This window comes from Barbatula barbatula, assembly GCF_947034865.1.
Source record: "Barbatula barbatula genome assembly, chromosome: 6".
NCBI lineage: Eukaryota > Metazoa > Chordata > Actinopteri > Cypriniformes > Nemacheilidae > Barbatula > Barbatula barbatula.
The window spans coordinates 8,269,297-8,290,979 of record NC_136765.1 but is presented as its reverse complement, the minus strand read 5'-3'; the positions used below and the strand labels follow the sequence as shown (position 1 = coordinate 8,290,979).

Here is a 21,683-nt window from a genome sequence, read left to right as displayed (position 1 = left end):
ATGCACATTAAATTCAGTTGCCAGATCGTGCGGCATCTGCAACCCCTCGTTGGTAAACTAACAACTTTTGCCATCTAGTGTGCACGAAAGCACAGCACAATATAACTGTAAATCATTTGTACACTCGTTGCATCATCACCTTAGATGATATATCTTCTGATATATCAGTATTTTCATTACCAATGATGACGTTATCTTGTAGTAATAAGTTAAAGACACACGTCTTGTATATGAGTTAAAATGAGAAGATATCAATTGCATCATAAACCTCATAAAAAAATTATGCAGAAGTCTCATGATATCATTTTGAGATCTAAGTTTAATTTCAATTTAGTCAATCTTTAGCATATAACCTTGCTCAGCCAATAAAGGTTTTAGGATTATTGAACTTTACATTATGTACGTAGGATAATCTTATTTACAAAATACTATTTAACAAAAATGACTTGAGCTGTGTTTTCACAGGCGTGGGTCACCATTCAATCAAATTCAAACCAAGATTTTTGATTCAGTTGAACACTATTTTCAAAGCATGGAATTCTAGTCAAGCGTATCGAGATTTTTGCAGTTTACCTGCTCTTTTCACTCCCTATAGTGCCCAATTCAGCTGATGAACTTGAAATGAATCAACAAACAGATTATTTTAAGAAGTTTTTTTAATCAATGTAATCCATACTTTTTTAAAGCTGTCCAGAATGCAGCGCAGTTACCCAGTAAACGTCACAGGAAAAATAATTTCTAAGCACTATGCATTGCGTAGATGAAAAATAAAAGTAATTTATTATAATATGCTTATTCTTATGAATACAATGGAATGCATAGCTTCTCCATAAGCAAATGTCGGGGATTATTTAGATTTTCAATATTTTATTGCCTTCATTTCCCTGCTGTGCTCTTTATTAAATATAAATGTATGATTAATATGATTAATTTTTCAACTAAATTAGAGATGTACGCTGAAATAACCAACAATATTGAAAATCATTTTGTGTCTCGTTTTCATTGAAGGGTAACAATCAGCAGTCCTCTTCACCATCCTCCACAAGAGGAATTTCTGAAAAACACCAGTAAAATGAACATTAGTAAGCGTATCAAATTCTAAAAAACTTAAAGTGCATATTTACGCCACTAGATGGCAGCAGTCTATTGTATTACCATCAGCAATGTCAATGCTTGGGCTTGTGGAGGCTGTCTCCTCCATAGAAGTGATGGCATTGGTTTTCTCAGATATGTTATTTAGTCCACCTGCGTGGGAAGACGACGGCTGTACGCCTTGGAGACATTCTGATGTGTCTGAGATGCTATCACAGGTCTCAACCTCGCCAATGTCCAACGGCACACCATTTTCACTTCCTGAGTACCCTGGATATGAAGGTGGGTTTTGTTCTTCTGAATGCTGTGTGCTCCCCAGACCAGCGGGGGGCAGATCGCTTGGGGGGTGACAGTATGTAGCACTTACAGCCTCTTCATAAGAGGGAAGGGGTACGGCAACGCCATCTACAACCAAGATATTTGGATCTTGGCTCTCATCCTGCTCTTCCCTGAGAAGAAAAAAATATTGCAATCGATTACATTTTATTCCATTCAATCTACATTTTGGTACAATTGTTATGTATATATATACCTTGGACCTTGGGACTTGCATTTAAAGTGGAACATTTTGGCTGTGATCACCAGGAGCAGGGCTAGCAGCACACTGGTGGCTGTAAATGCCACCACTTTCCATGTAGTCAGCAGAGAATCCTGAAAACCAGGCCAGGTTGTCTCTGTGGGAATATAACAGTGCTCAGTATTAAGCATCCAGGTACTATTGTGGATTAGATGGGAGAAATTGTAACTTGTTTTTTTTTAGGAATCAGATCAATCACAAACCAAAGAAACAGGCACATGCCTTAATTCTTGTGTTGAAATGCCCTGCCCTATTTTGCAAAATTAGCCTACCATCTTTGATGCAGTAGAAATGCATTTCTGGAAACCATTGCCCATACTGGCAGGTGATGTACTTGTAGTCATTCACTAGAGAGTAGCCAGGATAACAGTAGTATTCTACGACTGTCCCATGAATGTAGCGATCACACGGTTGTGGATGGCACATGTAATCTCCGTGTTCCATCATTGGGGGTAAGGAACAGGCTGGATCAGACAAACAGATTCAGAAAACTTTAATCTTAGCCAGGCCTCATCTTAGTGTTGGACATTCCACTACACAAAAAACACTGTTAGCATGCTATGTCAATTCTAAAAGACAAGTCCTGAAAATGTGTATAGATGGTCTAAATCAAAACGCCATGAGGAATTCACCCTCAACATCAAGGCACCGGGGTGGCGTGTCTGACCAGATGAGGTTATACGTGCATTCCAGAAGCTCCAGTCCCTCCAGCTTGTAACCAGGGAAACACTGGTAGTGGACTACTGTTCCCACAGGCACAGAGAACTCAGTTTCTGAGATGTTCATGTAACTGTGTGGAGGTATCAGTGGGCGCAGGCAACCTGTGAAGACAGAAAGAAAGACATTTTTTATACTTTGAACAACCGTGCTTGAAAGACTCTTGAATCTTAAGTGGAGGTTGATTTTTACGTGTTGAGCATCAAAGTTATGTTTCTTGACCATCTGTTTTAATACCTTGTGAGCTGAACATTTTAGCGTAGCAATTTTACTCTCCAGGCTTAAAACCTGTACTACAAGGGAGGCATATATTGTAATTGAAATGAATGCACTTGCATTTATGAACCTGCCTGTAAAATCCCAGCTAGAGTCATTTTTTTGTGATTGAATGTTTTATACATATTATGTCATCATAAATCATGTAAAAAAACATTCTGTGACGATGTAACCTTAACATTTTTATGTAACTTTATATGATGCATTTCATGACTGAGTAAAGCCATTTCAAAGAACGAAAACATAATGCGACTTTGATGCTTGTTATTTTATAAATAAACTGTGAGACTTTCACATTTTATTAAATATTAGGAAATATGAATAAAAGTAGTCTTTTTAGTTGATTATTTCTATAGCACATTTTCCATTGACACAAAGCAGCTTAACAGTAACACAAGTAAACACAAGAACAAACAGTAGACAAAAGAAAATATTGTTCAGAAATAAAAATAAAGGAATCACAAAACGCAGAAACACTACAAAATACATGTTATTATTGCAAATTTTGATGAAATGTACTTTAGCAATGCTACTTTATCTGTATAACTTTTCTTTTTTCATTTAATTGACATTATTATTGTTGTTATAGCTTCCTGTTAGATGTACATTAGTGATAGTAACTGTACAAAAACATTATCGGTGAGTATGTAATCCAGTTTCACAAAGACAGCTATACTCTGTGTTGGTGAGGGCAGCTGACACGTAGACAGAAGGTGGCACGGCAGCTCATATGGTTTTGGAAAAAAGCATCCGTCACATTAAAATTGAAGAGTCTTGAAGAATATAGCGAGTCAAACTGTATACATTTTTACTGACATTTGTTTCCAAAAAGGACTTATTGCAATATACCTTGACAGGTTGGCTGATTATCCCATGTCCCATCAGCTTGACAGACTGATTCCATAGTTTCCGTGTCAGGGTACCTAATCTGAAATCCATCATGACAGCTAATGAGAAGGCTGTCCCCGGGTCTGTAGGTCTTATTTGTGACATCAGCATCCTCAATGAACGGAGGAAGACAATCTTTAAACAGAAAAAAAGAATGCAAACAGAGAAAGAAATTAAAATTACATTTTATTAAGAAACTTCAGTCAACTTGTAAACTAGCACTTAAATATTTTCTAACCGTTATGTTTCAAAATGTTCACTGCATAACAACATTGTCATATAGGAACTCTGCTTTGGACTTGAGATGAAATAATGAATAGTCTCACCCTCTGAAAGGCACACTGGTTTAAGGCTTGGTTTCCAGTCAAATGAACCATTATGGAAGCGCGCGCAGACGATCTTGGATGGCCCCTTTAACCTGTAACCTTCCACACAAGAGAACCTGGCTACTGAGTTTTCAAAGAACAACCCAGATTGTGGAGTTCGGACCCCATGTTCAGGAACAGCAGGATCCTTGCAAAACTGCTCCACTGAAAGAAGCCAAAACGAAAAAACCAAATCATGCATTCAAAGCAAAAACGATTGTTTTTGAACACTGCTGGTGTTAGAATGTACACTGTGTTTTAACACTCCCGTCTAAACAACTTTCTGCTGATTGTTTGTTTCATTGAATGTGCCAGCAATGTTAACTTCAGAGAATGATGTTGTAAACAACAGGGCTGTATGTGTGATGTGGAGTGTTTTAATGCTTATTTTGAAGATCAATCTTTGTAATGTACAAAGGTTATTCAATATACAACTGTGAAGTAGCAATGTCAGGGTTTTTAGTGTAATTGCATGACAGGACCTTTAACTACTGCGCCAATGACTTCGAATACAGTCTGTTCCATGACACAAACGCAAAAGGATTTTTAATCTAAATGTATCACGTCCTTTTTTTGTATACAGTGATATGATTAAGGTATGTTTGTGTTCCCTTACCTTCTGCGTTAACCGGGAAGGCGGTGACCAGACAAGGAAGGAGGAGGATACAGAGAATAATATGACTGCAGACAGGATGTCCAAACGGAGATTTCTTGCCTTCCTTATCACCATGGTGAAACATCTTTCACTGGATAAAATTCATCAGGTCACAATGGTCTGAAATGACGATGACAATGCTAAAAGACTAGGTAAACCGTGAAAATATGAAATCTAAGAGAATTGCATCATGGATTTTCAGCCCTCTCGAATCTCCTCGTCGACGCGCTGAACGTGATGGCCAATAAATCCCCATATCAGTTCGCAAATACCCAAAAAGTCTTTTCGGTGAAGCGTGTATCGCATATCCGACACACATTATTGTGCATTATTGAAATGACTCCGGCAGATCAGAATAAGGCTCGCGCAACATAATGATGCTGTCTTATGTTCGATGATGATGAAAACTACGTCATATGCGTCAGTGGTCCACCTTGCCCCCTTTTTTAAATGGCTTTAGGCCATAGACTATCAGAATTAAACGGAGCTAATAATAACGCAGGGTTCGGTCACCTACCCGATGAAGCTGGACATTGAAAGTAGATTTCTTCGCAGTTTCAGCATAGAGCTCTACTGATAATTTTCGAATAATCACGTCGGTTAGAATCTGGACCACCGACCGCAACTGAAAACAAAAGTGTATCGAGAGCAAAATGACTGCGCCTGTGAGTTATAGGTGATCTCGTGATGTGTAAATCAATTATAGTACAGGTCAAAGTACTGGGGTGTTATAAATGTGCCATTGAAATGCAAAACGTTTGCAGCAAGAATACACTCAATTTAAGGCAAACAGCCTATTATAAAATACAAACCAACGATTTGGGGAATTCCCTCTCCATTGGGGGTCTATATAAAACAAATAGTAAGATAATCAAATGTTCTAATAGAAAATAGATTTGAAGAATGTTTCAAAACACTTGTTATGGCTGTTTATACAGCTGCATAATAATTTAATTTGTAGTTTTTATTTCTGAAATTATGATTTTTCTCATTTTTATACAGGTAGAATAATCTGAAAAGTTGTTTATTTAAGTAATAAAACAAAGTAGGAACAACAATGTTCCAAAACTCAGTTATTTCTTTTCAACATAAAGACGACTCTTGCTGCCACCTGTTGGACAATTGCAACATTACATCTAAATTAAAAAGCCTCTACTATTAGGGCTAGTGATGATGTGACATTAACAAAATGATACATTTAACATGTTATGGTGGGCTGTAGGGCCTTTATGGTTTTATTTCAATCAATAATCAATTCTGTGCTGTGTAAAAGTGTCCATAACACACTACGAGTTCCATACATGTGCGGCATAACGCAAACTCTTGCGTAGTGTATAAAGAGGCACAGCACAACACGATGAGGTGGCTTGCATACACCTGTCAATATTTGTTGACCATAATCCTGTAGAGCCCCTCAGTCCGGAGGAGTCATAAGAACGATTGGTGTGTCCTTTCCTCGACCCTAATGGGGTGGAGCTAAAACGCAAGGAGACTCAAATAAGACAAAAACATCAATTTATAGTAGGCCTATATATTTTAACCCACCCATACGGGTTGGTTCACATGGTTATATTGTCCTCTGTAACACGACATAATCTTTCCCCACATTTTTAAGTACAAAACTGTTTAATACATTGAGGCATTACGTTCATCTTAATTTTCGTATAAAAGTATAACATTTATGTTTTGGAGACACATTCTTGAGCAAACTCAGCATAATCTGGTGGATTGCATTCTTGTGCAGCGTTTTTACGACTCCACAAATATCGCACCACTACCAAAATAGCAAAAACAGCCACTAGTATGAATATGATCAGCCCAGCATACTCTCCTGGGGTCGAAAGAGACCCCCTGGCTACGTAATTCGAGGACGGTGTTGTCAGTTCTCGATCTGGTGGAAATGTTGGGTGGAAACCCTCAAATGCACTAGGGGTGAGGGTGCATTCAGTTCCTTTTACGAGGATAAAGGGATCATGGCAAGCACATTTATAACTTCCTATGGTGTTTGTGCATATCTGTGCACAGTCATGGTTCGACTCGCATTCGTCTACATCCTCGCATTTGGATCCGCTTATAACAAAACCATCCGGACACCAGCAAGATCCGTCTCTCAAGCAAAAAGCCTCACAAATTGAAGATGCGCAGAAGAAGTCGCAGCGGCGTGGATCCTTTTCATTAGGAACGAATCGCTTCTTACACGAGCACGTATATCCAAAAGGGACAGGAGTACATTTATGATCACATGGCGCGTTCATACACTGCGTACTGTCCAGGATGACCACACTCGATGAGCCACTTACATTGCAAATATTTCTTTGATAACTCTCACACAAAAATCCGTCCAGTTTTTCACTGCACGATCTCTCCACCCATCGTCTTTCACTGGAGACGGACACGCAGAGCGGAGAACATTGCGTGCTTTCGCTCGCCCAGTTGGAGAATCCCGTGCTTTGCGCACCGCTGGTCCACTCGTATCCGCGTAATAAACTTGTATTACTTGAACACTTACCCTCTGGCAGATACAACCCTATCCAAAAGTTTCCTATCATGTTATCAAGAAGGAACCCGACAACTTCATCTGATTCCTTCGATCGGACAGACATTAATTGTCCGCCCTGTTCTTTGCAGTTCCTACGTGCCGTTTGAAAGTCCACCGGCATTTGGCTGACATTTGAACAACCTTTAGCGTTTTTACGGCATGCGCAGCGGTGTACAGTTCCCACACAAGTTGAAATGAACATGAACAACAAGATTGTTGGACTGAAATAATCCATTCTATTTTATCCTAATGGAAAAAACATGAGATCTACCCGGGTGGATAGGAGTTCAATGCTTTGCATGTCCCTATACATATTGCGCATGCTTGAGATGAAGGTTAACATAGGAAGGAAACCACGCCTGAGTGAAAAGTAGTCCGTAGTGATTGTGAATTCTGATAAATGTCTCAAGTGCATTTACCCCACTTCCCACTCTCCGAAATATCCAGTAGCAATGGAATACAATTGTATTATTTTCCCATTCTTTGCAGCCTACCAAGGTTATTCTTGTCTCAAGAGGCACTGAAAAAACAAGAACGATTGTCAGGCAGACAAAAATTGACCAGAACATTTAGAGCATTTTATGTTTGCCTCTGAGAAGTTAAACATATTTAATTAATCAGCAATTTTGTGGTGCTCGAAAGTGGACATTTAAAACGCAATACAACAGTAAAAATAGGCAAATCAACATCTTATATTCTTTGCTATTTCCCATTCAATACTAAAATGTCAATTATTTATTAATGACATCTATCAAATTAAAAAAAACATTGCAACATGGATCTGCATTATATTTTAAATAAAAATATGTTAACATTTTGATCAGTTACCTTCACCCGGTTAAATCCAAAGGATATGACATTTACGAGGATGGATGAATTAATAATTCCATAGAGTCAAATTGCATTTTCAACAACTGAAAGCATTTGCCAAAGTTCTGTACATTTAAAAAAAAAAACACAACGCACTTGCACATCACCTACATTTTTTAAAATGTTTTAGGTCTAAAGTATGAAACACAACATTACAAAATATGTCAAATTTGTTAATAAAATATTGCATAATTTTACAACATTTTACAAACATAATAGGCCCACGTCCTTTTCATATTCTAATTTGTATTCACACCGTTTGATTTGTCTCTATATCCTTTCCAGTTATTTTTATACTTTTCAAAAATAAAACATGATATCAGAATTTTTGTTCACAAAAAAACAATTTTAAAAGCTTTCCAAGTGTTTGGATTAAAATGAGATTGTCCTTCTTCGTGGTGTCCACATTTAATTTCCCCATACCTAGCGTTGGTTTTTTTCTAGATTGTCCAGTCCAGATGAAACCCAACAATAGTTATCAGCAGTGACATTTTTCTTGGTAGTCTTTCTTGAACGTTTCCATCGGTAGATGACAATGACCGACGTGATCACAATAAGTATAAGCAATGGAATAACTGAACCTACCACACACAGCAAAATCCAAGAGCTGCCGAGGAAACTTTCTGCGCCTCTGCTGGAGTCTGTTTTCGTAGCTTGGTTAGGTGATAGGGTACCGACTGTCGATCCATACCCGTCAGGTGACTGACTCAAGTGTGTGATTATTGTTTCTTTATTTTCTTGGGATGTTGGGGTGTCTTGTGGTTTCTCTGTGGGATTCGGAAGGCAGCTGATGCCATTTTCAGCTAAAGTAAAAGTTTGCGTGCAGGAGCACTTGTAGCTACCTAGAGTATTCAGGCAAGTGTGTTCACAAGGTCTATTTAAACATTCATCAATATCTATACACGTCCCATTGACTTTAGGCGATGAGCTGTATCCCGTGTAGCAGTAACAAGAGAATGAACCCTGTGAATTGAGACAGCCCTGGTCACATCTGAATTCGGTGCATTCGTCCACATCTTCACATATTCCGGCGACAAGACTGAAACCGGGTTTACACTCGCAAAAGTAGCCTCCCGGTTTGTTGTGACACCTGTGTTCCCCACAGATGCTTTGACTGCATTCATCGATATCGACGCAGCTGATGTGGTCCCCCGCAAGCTGAAATCCATCCGGACATGCACATGAGAAACCAACCGGTGTCGATTCGCATTTTGATTCACACGGCGAATTTGCGCAGATGTTTCTGTGAGCACAACTAAATGTGTCATCTTTCAAGAAATAACCCTCGCGACATGCACAACGAATCTCTCCAGCTGTTTCCGAACAAATGTGATCGCAACCTCCGTTTTTGCGCTCGCAACCCTTTGCATCCCTTGCGCAAAAAAGGTCAGAATTCGTCCAGCCAAAAGGACCCAGTTTGTTATCACACAATGACATAATTGGTTCAGTGTCCTCCGATCCATTGCACCTTATTTCAGCCAATGTCCCATGTGGCAACATTGCCAACCCACCTTGTTGAGTTAGTGGTTTGGATAAAAATGGAAGATCATAACTGACATCAAAAGGTTCTTCCAGCGAAATGGGTTGACACATGCCTCGGAAAAGAAATTTGCAAATAAAAAATGCTCCGTCTCTGCACGAGCCGTCTGACCATTTCATATCATCCGATAACGAAACCGATACGCACCTTTTCTCTGTGCACGTACGTGAAGGCTTCTTTTTCCAATTGGAATATCTGGAGTCCGTTGGCTCAGACGTCCATTTAAAGCCATGCAACTCCTCGTTGAAATCTGTACAGCGTCCTTTAGGCAGCACGAGTCCTATCCAAAGTTTTGATGTTCGGACGGACTGATCTCCTGCTGCTAAAAGAGCTGATCTGACGTTCTCTAATTCATCGTGATGTCTCATCGTGACCAGATTGCCTCCATTGTTGATACAGTTCTCATGTCCCCTTTTAAAATTGCTCTCCTCCAAATGCAATGTAAAGCAAGCGTTGGCTGTGCACGTTGTGGAAACTCGGTTGGTCGCGCCGGCTTCGAGAATGGACAGCACCAGAATCAGTACACGCATCATCACGTCGCTTTCATCAATACAAACTATTCGCCAATATTCGATTAATATCGGAGAATAGAAAATTTCCTTCGTATAGGCCTCTCAAGTGCCAAATAAAGACTGCGTACTTGGTGACTTACTCAAACTTACGCATCCTGTTTAGTGCATAACCTACAACGGAAATTATTTAAGAAACAGTTCTCGTTTTGTCTCTTCCCAGGCCGATTTCCTGTCCGTGAAAAAAGAAACAATTGCCTTTGCTGCTTATTGTTTTGACTAGTGTCCCAGATGTATGCGGTATAGGCGCCTAGTGATAAAACACCAGTTTTAGATTAGTTCTAGATTTTACTTTTAGAATTAGGTCTGATTAATGATCCTTGTATGTCCTCTTCAAATAACTTTAGGTTTATCAATGCTTTTATGAATAGTCAGGCTGTATTGTTTATATAGATATATAAACAATGATGATAAATCCATGTTACATTTTCCTTATAGGCGGTTGTATCTTTTTTTTATTTTGCATGGAAACAGCCACAAAACATGGCTTTGCCTTTCCATTGTGTCTGTTGCCTGCATGTACGATAATTGCATCTATGGATCACATCCTGTGTTTGTGTTGAATGAGCCAGTGCCTCTATTTCAATAGCTGGAAATGACCTAAGACACACTTCCGGTGAGTTCTCTTGGACCTTATGTCAATGCAGTAAAGGTTGCTTATTTTTTCTTTGTCTTCATGAATTGTGCACTTTCCTACAATTTTGCATTATACAGGGGGTTGTATAGAGTAACACAAAGTCATTGAGAAATTGTGACAAAATAGATTGAACTTGGTTGATCCTTGATCTTCTATCAATAGATATCTTCTTGTATATCAGTATTATATTTTATGGAAACTATGTAAAAACTATAAAAAGTTAAAACAAAATAAATGTATCTTTATTGACTAATAAATAAACATTTGTGGTCACTCCAATGATGCTCTGATTCATAATCATATTCATTTATATCTGGCACATTTTCTGAAGAAGAGTCCTTTTTAATCTGTTTCCGTGCACAAATCAAACCATTGTTCCTTTGAAAACAAACAGCTGTTCCAAGACCCTTCCTCCGCCTTTCCCACAACGTCGCAGCAATAACAGCAGGAGCTTCTCCAAGGAAATTTCTGATATCTTTTCTGATAATTATTTAGAAATTGTATTTATGGTAGAAAAGGTACTAAACTATATCTGAAATGCTATCTGTCTTACTTTTAAAGAAGAATACTTGGACCAAGAAGCATTGGATATTGTCTTGTGAGCTCTATCTACAAAGCTTTGGAAATAGACATTTCCTTCTTCTGTTGGTTCAAAACAGTGATTTGATTAAAGTTATTTGTTGATTGAGGTTACATGTTTGTTTTCACCATAAACAGGTAATTGTGCTCTTGCATCGATGTAAAAGCACCACCACAGTCTAATACACATCTTTTACCAAAAAACCATCAAAACAAGATAATATTTGCAATAAGGCTAGACCTTCATAGGCTATACAACTCTTATATTTGTAAAATAAATTCCAGACCAATGTGCTTTCTGCGCTTTACTTAGATGATACTTTTACAGTAATGACAAGAATTCATACCAAAGTAAGAGGGAACACAAAAAATACAAAGAAGCCAAGAGGTAAAATGGGTGGAAATACTTTAATGACCTAGACGTCCCTGTAACCAAACGTAAAGCTTTAACCATTTATTTTCAAAAGATTACAGCGGAAAAGATTGAATTCCATTTTATGTGACTAACTATCTTAAAGTTATAGTTCACCCAACAATGAAATTACTCTATAGTTGTTCCAAACCTGTAAACAGTTATTTATTTGGTTGAACGCAGAGAAAGATATGTATCTATTATTGGATCCATAGCCAAACAGGTCACAGGCCCCATTGACTACAACAGCAAGGAAATTACAATGACGCCCCAGAACTGTTTGCTTTCCTACATTCTTCAAAATATCTTCTTTTCTGTTCAACAGAACAAAAAAATTATAAAGTAATATTGCCTACTATGGTTGTCAATGGAGTTCAAGAACTGTTTGGTTACAAGCATTCTTCAAAATATCTTTCTCTGTGTTGATCAGAACAAATAAATTTATACAGATTTGGAACAACTCAAAGGTGAGTAAATCATGACAGAATTTTCTTTTTGGGGGATATCTATCCCTTTAAAGGCAACAAAGACGATAATAAAAACCCTGTTTTAATGAGAATTGTGGAAAAAGCAAAATACAATAACATTTAATAGGATGATTACTGAAACATAGATTCTTAATCTAAGACACTGAATGTGACCAACATGAGAAGAGTAAACATGTACTAAAACATGTCTAGATGTAGAAGAGATGCAATGTTACAGTGACCTCTGGTGGAAAACTGGGGACACGACTAGTGTTTCCCAAAACCATTGTTCCAACGATCAATCGCAAGCAGCATCCCAAAGTTGCGTGGTTGGAACTACAGGTCTAGAACTGTGGTTGGAAGACTTGCATCAAGCTTTTGATCAAAGCAAGGAAGCAACATGCAGTGCATTCTATATCCATCATTCTAAGCATATACAAATTCTATTTTACAAGAAAATTAAACGCTGTTTGAAAAGTGTTCATGACATGTGTGCGACTAGGTCCCTGGGTGTAGTTACGTAGGTGAAAACTCATGAATGAGTAAAATATTGTGAAATAAAAAAATTGAGAGCAAAAATACGATGATAAAAATAGTTTTCAGATTCACTGTATATTAAATACAGCAATAATATTACTTTAAATAGATGTGATGATGTTGAATGTGTTTCGCCCTCACTCTGACTCTCAATAAGAGTCTAAATAGGATTGACTCTTATCAAACAAAAAGGTGAGAATGAGATTTTCTCAAAGGCAGAGTAACATTTACATAAGTTCGTAATGCCCTTACTGGACATAGGGTGAGCAAGCCTTCTTGTTCTGTCTGTGATGGAGGTTGAAACTGAACCATCACCTGTATTTGATTCTTAAACTGGGGATTAATTACTTTTGGTCCCTATCATACCTAATAGCTTTTGAACCCACAATCTTCCCTGTCTGGAAGTGATTTATTGCTTTCTCAAGGTTGTCTATTCTTAGGGGAGTAAGATATACCTGCATAGTCATGGAAATGAAATGGCTGGAGACTGCTCTTCTTCCAATTCACAGTGAACCCCAGAAACTGAATATGGGCTAGAACTTCTTCTGTGTTCAGAATCACCTGCTCTCAGGAAGAAGCAAAGATAAGGCAATCGTCCAGATATGGCAGGATTCTGATCCCATGTAACTGAAGGGGAGCTAGGGCGGCTGCAAACACCCGAATGAAGGTTCTTGGTGTTAATGATAGGCCGAATGGTAGACCCCTGAACTTAAAGGCTTGGCCTAGTCATCCTTGCATATTGTTTTCCACTAAGCTGGCAGTAGGATATCTAAAGTATTGCCGTACGAGCTGCATGTGCAGCAGCATTAAAGAATCTTGAAACCAGACGGTCAGCTTTGGCACACTCCTTCCTGGGTCAGCAATGGTTAGCAGAAGCACGGAGGGGACCTAAGGTAGTCCATGCAGCTATTCTAATGGTGGCATGTCCCCTAATACAGTTTGTGTAGGGTAACAGGCCTTGGCCAACCGTCTACAGCCTGCATTAAATTGAGGCTTTTGAGATGGTTTCTTCTAAGCTTTTCTCAACATAGAAGGGTAGTCGTCTGCCACTGTAATGCAAGGTGCAGAAGAATTCTGAGATATGCCTTCCCATACACTTCCAATTGGAGCTGGATCAGGCCATGGAGACTGCAGGCCAACAATCTTGGCTGAAGTAAAAACCCTAGTCATAAGGGTATTTGAAGAAAACTCCTCTTTCATTGTTGATTTGTCCCCAACTTCTGCAGACTCTGAACGAGTTCCATCATCCTCCTCTTGGCCAAAAGTGATAAAAATCAGCATCCTTAACACCTTCCCCAGGGCGGGACTGTTGCCCACCAACTTCTGTACCAAAGGGTAGAGATGAGGAGGTGGACGGATTAGCTTCAAACTGACCCTTTCTCTGTGATAAACACTGAATAGCTGTCAGGATCTGCAGATGAGTGTCTATATTACCACCTTCTGTTGCTGAGCTGAGGTTGGACGTTTAGATGCCTCAGACACAGTCTCATGGCTTGATTTGTCTTTATGAAATCCCAACAACTGCAAACAATGATATGAGAAAATATACAATACTCACCATTCTTAATGAAGTAAAATCAATACCCACTGATGAATACTCTGAAAAATAAATCAGAATAATCCAAATTGAGCCGCTAGTATATTAGAACTAGTCTGAATGAACATTAATGCAGTGATAGTATACTCTACCAAACTGCAATTATTCCGCAGAAAAACACCGCAATTCAAATTGACATAAGGCACATGCACCATACGGTGAAGAAATGAATGGTGAAATATTAGATCGTTGTTACCCGGAGTTCCTCCTCCGGGGGCCTTGGGCATGACTTTTTATTTACATGCAGGCTCGAGAGAAGACGGAATAAAGGTTATCATTCTACTGTATTTAGACCATTAGTGACGGTAGGAGTGAGGTCGAAACAGATCCAACATGTTTCACAAACAGAGAGTTACTATGTTTTTGGGAAACAGTCGTGATTAGCTAGTTAGTTTCTCAAACAATGCATCGTACTATTGTGGTTAACCAGCGAGTTGTTGTTCGGGATATACAGCCCTGTCCAGTTTATAACTGACAGAGTATTTTTATGTGTTTCCTGTAAATTCTAAAATAATATTTCAAAGCGAATTTATACTGCCACCATAGGGAGGTTTTGGGTATGTATTATAGGAGCCAATTTTTGGCCCATTCATCCTGATGACCTGACATCCTGCTGGCCTCACATCGGTTGTGTTTTTAAATGAGAGAGAGATAAAGTAAATGTTATGTGATGAAGAGTGAGTTGGTTCCAGGTTTAAGAATTTGATCTGTTAAATGATTAAAGTGTTTTGGTCAGCATTTTTATCATTGTGCCATAAACTACATGATTAAAGGACATATGCCCTGACATGTTGTTCCTGGTCATGGAGGAATGGGGGATTTTTACTTAGCACCTCTAAGGGGTGTGTTCTATATACTGTAAAAAGTGTACCTCACAATACAATAGCTTTTTCTTGTCATCGCCTTCTGAATGCGGCCATCTTGCAACTTTACTTTTGTAAACCTTTTGTATAGTTTCAACATTTGCGTTTGAACTGCTTACATTGGTGCCGTGACCCGGAGTGCTGTGCAAGGTAAACCTCACTCCCCGACCAACAGAGACACTCTAGCGACAGACGCTAGAGACTGCAGTCTTTAGCCTCCTTGTTAGAGCACCAGTCTTCCATCCGGACTGATGCAGGTTCGAATGTAATGTTTGTGGAATACGTGCCAGATTAAAAAAACGACTAATGTTTTCAAATTACTAACTACTAAGATGTACTAGTTTAAAGTAAGTGCAGCACATAGGGTATGTAATTAACATATCTAAATATCGCTTCAACTTTTTGTGTATTTTCTAGGATTGGTTCAAAAACAGATAAAAAACAGACACAAAACCAGAACTAATGTCACTAAAGAGCAAAACAATATAGCTTTAAAATATGTATGATTTTGGATAAATGGGATCAATGTGGTCTTTAAAAATAAAAAAGAGTTTTTGCGTGGTTAATGAAACAGCAATGTTATGGAATAATTACATCTGTTTCACAAATTCATTTACAGTTTACCAATTTTAAATCTGAACGGCGACATGAAAAATGCACACTGCATTGGAAGAGAGTTACCTTTGAATAGCTCCTGGCATCAGGACAAAACAAATATATTTCCTTTATTTGCTGTTATAATTGCCATAAAAAACTGCTTATACAGACTAATAATATGGAACAATAAATAATCAGACATTCATGGAAAATTTAAAAAGTAATGTGTTGACATACACAAACACAGGTTGTGCCAATGTAAATCTTGTAACCAAATACACTTAGCAGTTTGTATGTAGGTATATTCCAAGCAAACAGGTTTTCTTGATTGACACTTTAAATTACTTTCATTTCCTCCTTTCTAAGAAAAGCTAAATCAAGTTGTGAATAGATGCTTTGTTTAGTAAAATACAACTTAGCTACATAATACCAACCTTTTAAATTTAACTGCATGCAAATTTTGAGCCAAATATTGGTGACCATGTATAAGAATAAATATATACGCAATAGCAAAAATACTAGATGTGTGGTAAAGAAAAATTGACATTAAGATGAAGAAGGTTTTGTACGTAAATACTTGTTTTTACTAAATCAAGGCAAACATACATCAACCCTAAAACACGGCTCAAACAATGCGAATACTTACCAGCATTGAAGCGAGGCATATTGGATAAATCAGTGAGGGAAATAAGACAATTAAACCAGAACTCAAAAGAATGAAAAGGACAAACTTAAGAATTGGATTTCAAACAGTATCAAAGAAGAATTCAATATTAACTAAAAATAGCAAAGAATTAGCCATGCAGCTTAACATCCAATGTTGTAAATGAAGAACATTCTAGAAGCTGAAACAGCTCATCTATCTTGGGAGCTCTATATGTTTTTGAACATTTTAAAATACCATTTACAGCGCTTCATAAGACACATCCTGTATGTTTTAAAAAAACATTTAACCATTTGTTTAAAACTTTCAAATGAATGCCCCTGAAATAATGTTAAACAGAAACACTTACTGTTTAGATTTCTTTGGTTTCTTTGCTATCAGATGTACATGACTAAATAATGGAGATGAAGAGGTTTGAAACTAAAAAGAAACAGTTACTATAGTCTCAGTCTGATGCAGGTTCATGACTTAAGCTGTGAAAAGTGGATGTGGGGGTGTTTGAGTATCAAAGAAGAATTCAATATTAACTAAAAATAGTAAAGAATTAGCCATGCAGCTTAATATAACTAAGAAGTGGTAAAGTAAGAAAATAAAGCTGAAAAGAATTATGAAAACATTATGAAAAAGTTCAAATGAGAAACGTTACGAAACAGTGACAAACAAAACAACTTCTAAAAAACGAAAGAGTAAAGCCTGACAACTTTGCACTGACTAATTGCAAATGTTGAAACTGTACAAAATGTTTACAAAAGTAGAACAACCTAAGAAATGTAAAATATGTTCTTGACATTCACATTGTGAGGATACAAACTCTGTTAAACCGGTATGATTGTATGTCAAAGGTTTTGAGAAAAACAGTTGATTTATAGTGAGAGATCCACGTAGCTTGCATGTTGTGTATTTAAGGGTATAGTATTAGGATTAAATCACATACTCTCTTCTTAAAGCATTTCTATGGGGAAAACATGGTAACACAAAATGTATACTATTTTCATCTTTCAAGTAATTAGCTATTTATCAACTGAATCATTTACTGAAGCACTGGTTTAAAGACATGTTGTTGCAATGTTAATAGTGTATCTATATGACTAAACCCATCCTTACCTTAAATGACACGTAAGATTTGGATTGGGTAATGCACATGGGATTACAATTTGTTGATACAGGTCTACACCACCGAAAGACATAAGTTGACGGTCAATTAAAATGCTACTGATATGCATGTTAGCCAATACTTATAGAGCAAACAAGAAAAGAAGATGAAAAGACCAAAAGATTTGTCTAAATAAGATAACACTAGACTAAAAACTAGAAGTAACATCCAATCTTGTAAATGAAGAACATTCTAGAAGCTGAAACAGCTCATCTATCTTGGGAGCTCTATATGTTTTTAAACATTTTAAAATACCATTTACAGCGCTTCATAAGACACATCCTGTATGTTTTAAAAAAACTTTAAACCATTTGTTTAAAACTGTTAGGACTCTGTCCTTCCTGTCTCGAGCTTTCTAGCTCCCTGGGCAGAGTCATGACATTGCCACGTCTTTCGGGTTTCTGTTGTGTTATGTGTGGAGACATGTGGCTTTATGTTGTTACTTAATGCCACGTGTCTTCCTGTTATGTCTCTCAGCCCCACCCTCCTATCTCCTGTGATTTTATTAGGGTTTCATTCCCATCGTCTGTTTTGTAATTCACCTCGTTAGGGTTTCATTCCCATCAGCTGTCACCACTCTCCCCATGTAATCACTCCTCGTTAGTGTCTCCCTTTATATGGTCTCAGTTTTTTCTCTGTTCAGTGTTGGTGCATTGTCTTTATCTATTGTCTATTGTCTCTATGCCCAATGCTGATGGCCGTCATTGGATTACATGTTGTTCCAGTTTGTATAGTTATTAGTTCATTTTTCCTAATACCCTTGTTTTCTCCTCCTCGTGGGAGGTGTTTGTTTGCCTTGTTTTTTGGTTCATGTTTTTCCCATTGTGGATGTTTCATTTAATAAAAGTTTGTTTACGTTAACCCTTCGTCTTCCTGCATCTGGGTTCTGTCCTAAGCCATTTCGTGACAGAATGCACCAACCCATAAGAACCCAGCAGGCGGCGATTTTCCCTGCAAGGCCTCGCCAGCCTGGTCCCCTCTCCAGCATTCGCCAGGGGAACTTGGACCGGGACGAGTACCTGGACAGGTTCCTGGAAGCCGCAGTGGAGGAGCTCTTCGGGGAGGAAGAGGTGACGGCGGCATTCAACAGCGGACTGAGGGTCCCCCTATCGCCTGCGGAGATGAGGAGGCTGAGACCGCTTGGCTTCGAGGGTGTGCTCCAGTTCGCCATGAGCCGACCGGAGCCCAGTGTCTCCGTCTGTCCGAGGTTGTCTTCTCCGTTGGGCCCCATCCCCGAGGATCATACCCGGGAGCTTGGGGTGGTGACCACCACCGCACCATCAGCCTCGGACCCTGCAACCTCTTCACCACCTACCAGTCTTCAGGGCAAGCGTGGAAGGAGAGAGTCCTGGGGGTCCTCTTCGGAGGCCTCCAACGCGGAGCCAGCCCCGTCCTTCACCTCCTTCCTCCAGCCGACTACCAGGAGATTGGCTCGGCAGAAGAGGAAGAGGCAACGGAGGGGGGCACGTAACCCAGCCCAGCCGGCGCTCCTGCCGGTTCTCCAGCCGGGTTCACAGCCAGCGATCCAGCAGGCGTCCAGACCTGCCTCTCCGCAGGCGTCAGGACCTGCCTCTCAGCAGGCGTCAGGACCTGCCTCTCAGCAGGCGTCAGGACCTGCCTCTCAGCAGGCGTCAGGACCTGCCTCTCAGCAGGCGTCAGGACCTGCCTCTCAGCAGGCGTCAGGACCTGCCTCTCAGCAGGCGTCAGGACCTGCCTCTCAGCAGGCGTCAGGACCTGCCTCTCAGCAGGCGTCAGGACCTGCCCTTCCGCAGGCATCAGGACCTGCCCTTCCGCAGGCATCAGGACCTGCCCTTCCGCAGGCATCAGGACCTGCCCTTCCGCAGGCATCAGGACCTGCCCTTCCGCAGGCATCAGGACCTGCCCTTCCGCAGGCATCAGGACCTGCCCTTCCGCAGGCATCAGGACCTGCCCTTCCGCAGGCATCAGGACCTGCCCTTCCGCAGGCATCAGGACCTGCCCTTCCGCAGGCTTCAGGACCTGCCCATCCGCAGGCTTCAGGACCTGCCCATCAGCAGGCTTCAGGACCTGCCCATCAGCAGGCTTCAGGACCTGCCCATCAGCAGGCGTCCAGACCTGCCCATCCGCAGGCATCCAGACCTGTCCTTCCGCAGGCGGACTTCCAGCCGGTGCCTCAGCCAGTTCTCCGGCCAGCATCACCTCAAACTTTTTTCCCCCTTGGACACACACCTCTCCCTAGCCTTTTCAAGTCCCCGCCGGTCTCGTCCGGTTGTTTCAAGTCCCCACCGGTCTCGTCCGGTTGTTTCAAGTCCCCGCCGGTCTCGTCCGGTTGTTTCAAGTCCCCGCCGGTCTCGTCCGGTTGTTTCAAGTCCCCGCCGGTCTCGTCCGGTTGTTTCAAGTCCCCGCCGGTCTCTTCCGATTGTTTCGAGTCCCCGCCGGTCTCGTCCGGTTGTTTCAAGTCCCCGCCGGTCTCGTCCGGTTGTTTCAAGTCTCCTCAACCTGTCCCACCCTTTCCTGGTGTCCCCAAGGTTTGGCCTCCCATTCCCCCACCCCCCCTCCCATGTTTGTTGTTTTTGTTGACCCACCCGAACCCCTTCATAGCCTCCCTTATGTTCCCCTTAGTTTGTTCTGTGTTGTGCTTGTGGTGTTTGTCTTTGTGCTTTGGTGTTTTGGCCCGCTGAAGTTTCTCCCTTGAGACGCCATGGGGCGTTTCTGGGGGCGGGGGTAATGTTAGGACTCTGTCCTTCCTGTCTCGAGCTTTCTAGCTCCCTGGGCAGAGTCATGACATTGCCACGTCTTTCGGGTTTCTGTTGTGTTATGTGTGGAGACATGTGGCTTTATGTTGTTACTTAATGCCACGTGTCTTCCTGTTATGTCTCTCAGCCCCACCCTCCTATCTCCTGTGATTTTATTAGGGTTTCATTCCCATCGTCTGTTTTGTAATTCACCTCGTTAGGGTTTCATTCCCATCAGCTGTCACCACTCTCCCCATGTAATCACTCCTCGTTAGTGTCTCCCTTTATATGGTCTCAGTTTTTTCTCTGTTCAGTGTTGGTGCATTGTCTTTATCTATTGTCTATTGTCTCTATGCCCAATGCTGATGGCCGTCATTGGATTACATGTTGTTCCAGTTTGTATACTTATTAGTTCATTTTTCCTAATACCCTTGTTTTCTCCTCCTCGTGGGAGGTGTTTGTTTGCCTTGTTTTTTGGTTCATGTTTTTCCCATTGTGGATGTTTCATTTAATAAAAGTTTGTTTACGTTAACCCTTCGTCTTCCTGCATCTGGGTTCTGTCCTAAGCCATTTCGTGACAAAAACTTTCAAATGAATGCCCCTGAAATAATGTTAAACAGAAACACTTACTGTTTAGATTTCTTTGGTTTCTTTGCTATCAGATGTTCATGACTAAATAATGGAGATGAAGAGGTTTGAAACTAAAAAGAAACAGTTACTATAGTCTCAGTCTGTTGCAGGTTCATGACTTAAGCTGTGAAAAGTGGATGTGGGGGTGTTTGAGTCCCCCCGAAAACTCTTCAACCTATTACCATAAACACATCCTTAGCTGCAACTCTAATAACAGAAGCTACATTTAAAAGAATACTGTTGCGACACAGTCTGTACTCAACAGGATGCGAAGAACTTATTTGACTATTCTACATTTTCTAAAGAATACGTTAATCAATCTTGAATTTTGAATAGAATGCTAAACAATTGTATTTTTCCCTAATGTTAGAACTAAACTAGGGGATAGCACTATCCTTCTTGTAGATCTTGAGATATCATCTGAAACTAAACAATTATGAAATAAAATAGCGTAGAACTACACTATTTACTCGTTTTTTTCTTATTCCTGGTTTATAAAGTTTATCCCTGAACCAGATTTGGAACATCATATGTAGTCATTAACACAAATATTAAGGATTTCCTTCACACCAGATCGTAGACACACAGACATCTCCATAAAATCAGTCAGGATGGAAACCCAAACCTGTTTTGGTTCATTGTCTTTACCCTACACTGTCCAAAAACTGTACTTTTACAGATTTTCTACGTAAAATTACACACAAAGACCGCAAATTTACAAGAAAAAAAGGGGGTACACTTTTTA

The 21,683-nt window shown here is 39.9% G+C and overlaps 2 protein-coding genes across 3 annotated transcripts; both read right to left on the bottom strand.

Annotated features, from left to right (window-relative positions):
* Positions 1-645: 645 nt before the first annotated feature.
* Positions 646-5,237, bottom strand: susd4 (sushi domain containing 4). Of its 2 annotated transcripts, none has more exons than XM_079458193.1 (9): positions 5,088-5,237; positions 4,532-4,661; positions 3,877-4,080; positions 3,512-3,685; positions 2,302-2,490; positions 1,942-2,133; positions 1,625-1,766; positions 1,156-1,541; positions 646-1,054 (listed from the first exon to the last, which is right to left on the bottom strand). In XM_079458193.1, exons 2-9 carry the CDS (start codon positions 4,653-4,655, stop codon positions 1,017-1,019), a joined length of 1,449 nt encoding a protein of 482 aa, XP_079314319.1. In that variant the 5' UTR covers positions 4,656-4,661; positions 5,088-5,237; the 3' UTR covers positions 646-1,016. The 2 variants fall into 2 exon arrangements, with proteins under 2 accessions (XP_079314319.1, XP_079314320.1); XM_079458194.1 differs by having other exon boundaries at positions 4,532-4,690; positions 5,088-5,220.
* A 2,162-nt stretch (positions 5,238-7,399) lies between these two features.
* On the bottom strand, positions 7,400-10,203 carry cd93 (CD93 molecule). Its single transcript, XM_079457913.1, has one exon. The coding sequence runs from the start codon at positions 10,050-10,052 to the stop codon at positions 8,403-8,405; it is 1,650 nt and encodes a 549-aa protein (XP_079314039.1). The 5' UTR covers positions 10,053-10,203; the 3' UTR covers positions 7,400-8,402.
* Between the last annotated feature and the right edge of the window lie 11,480 nt (positions 10,204-21,683).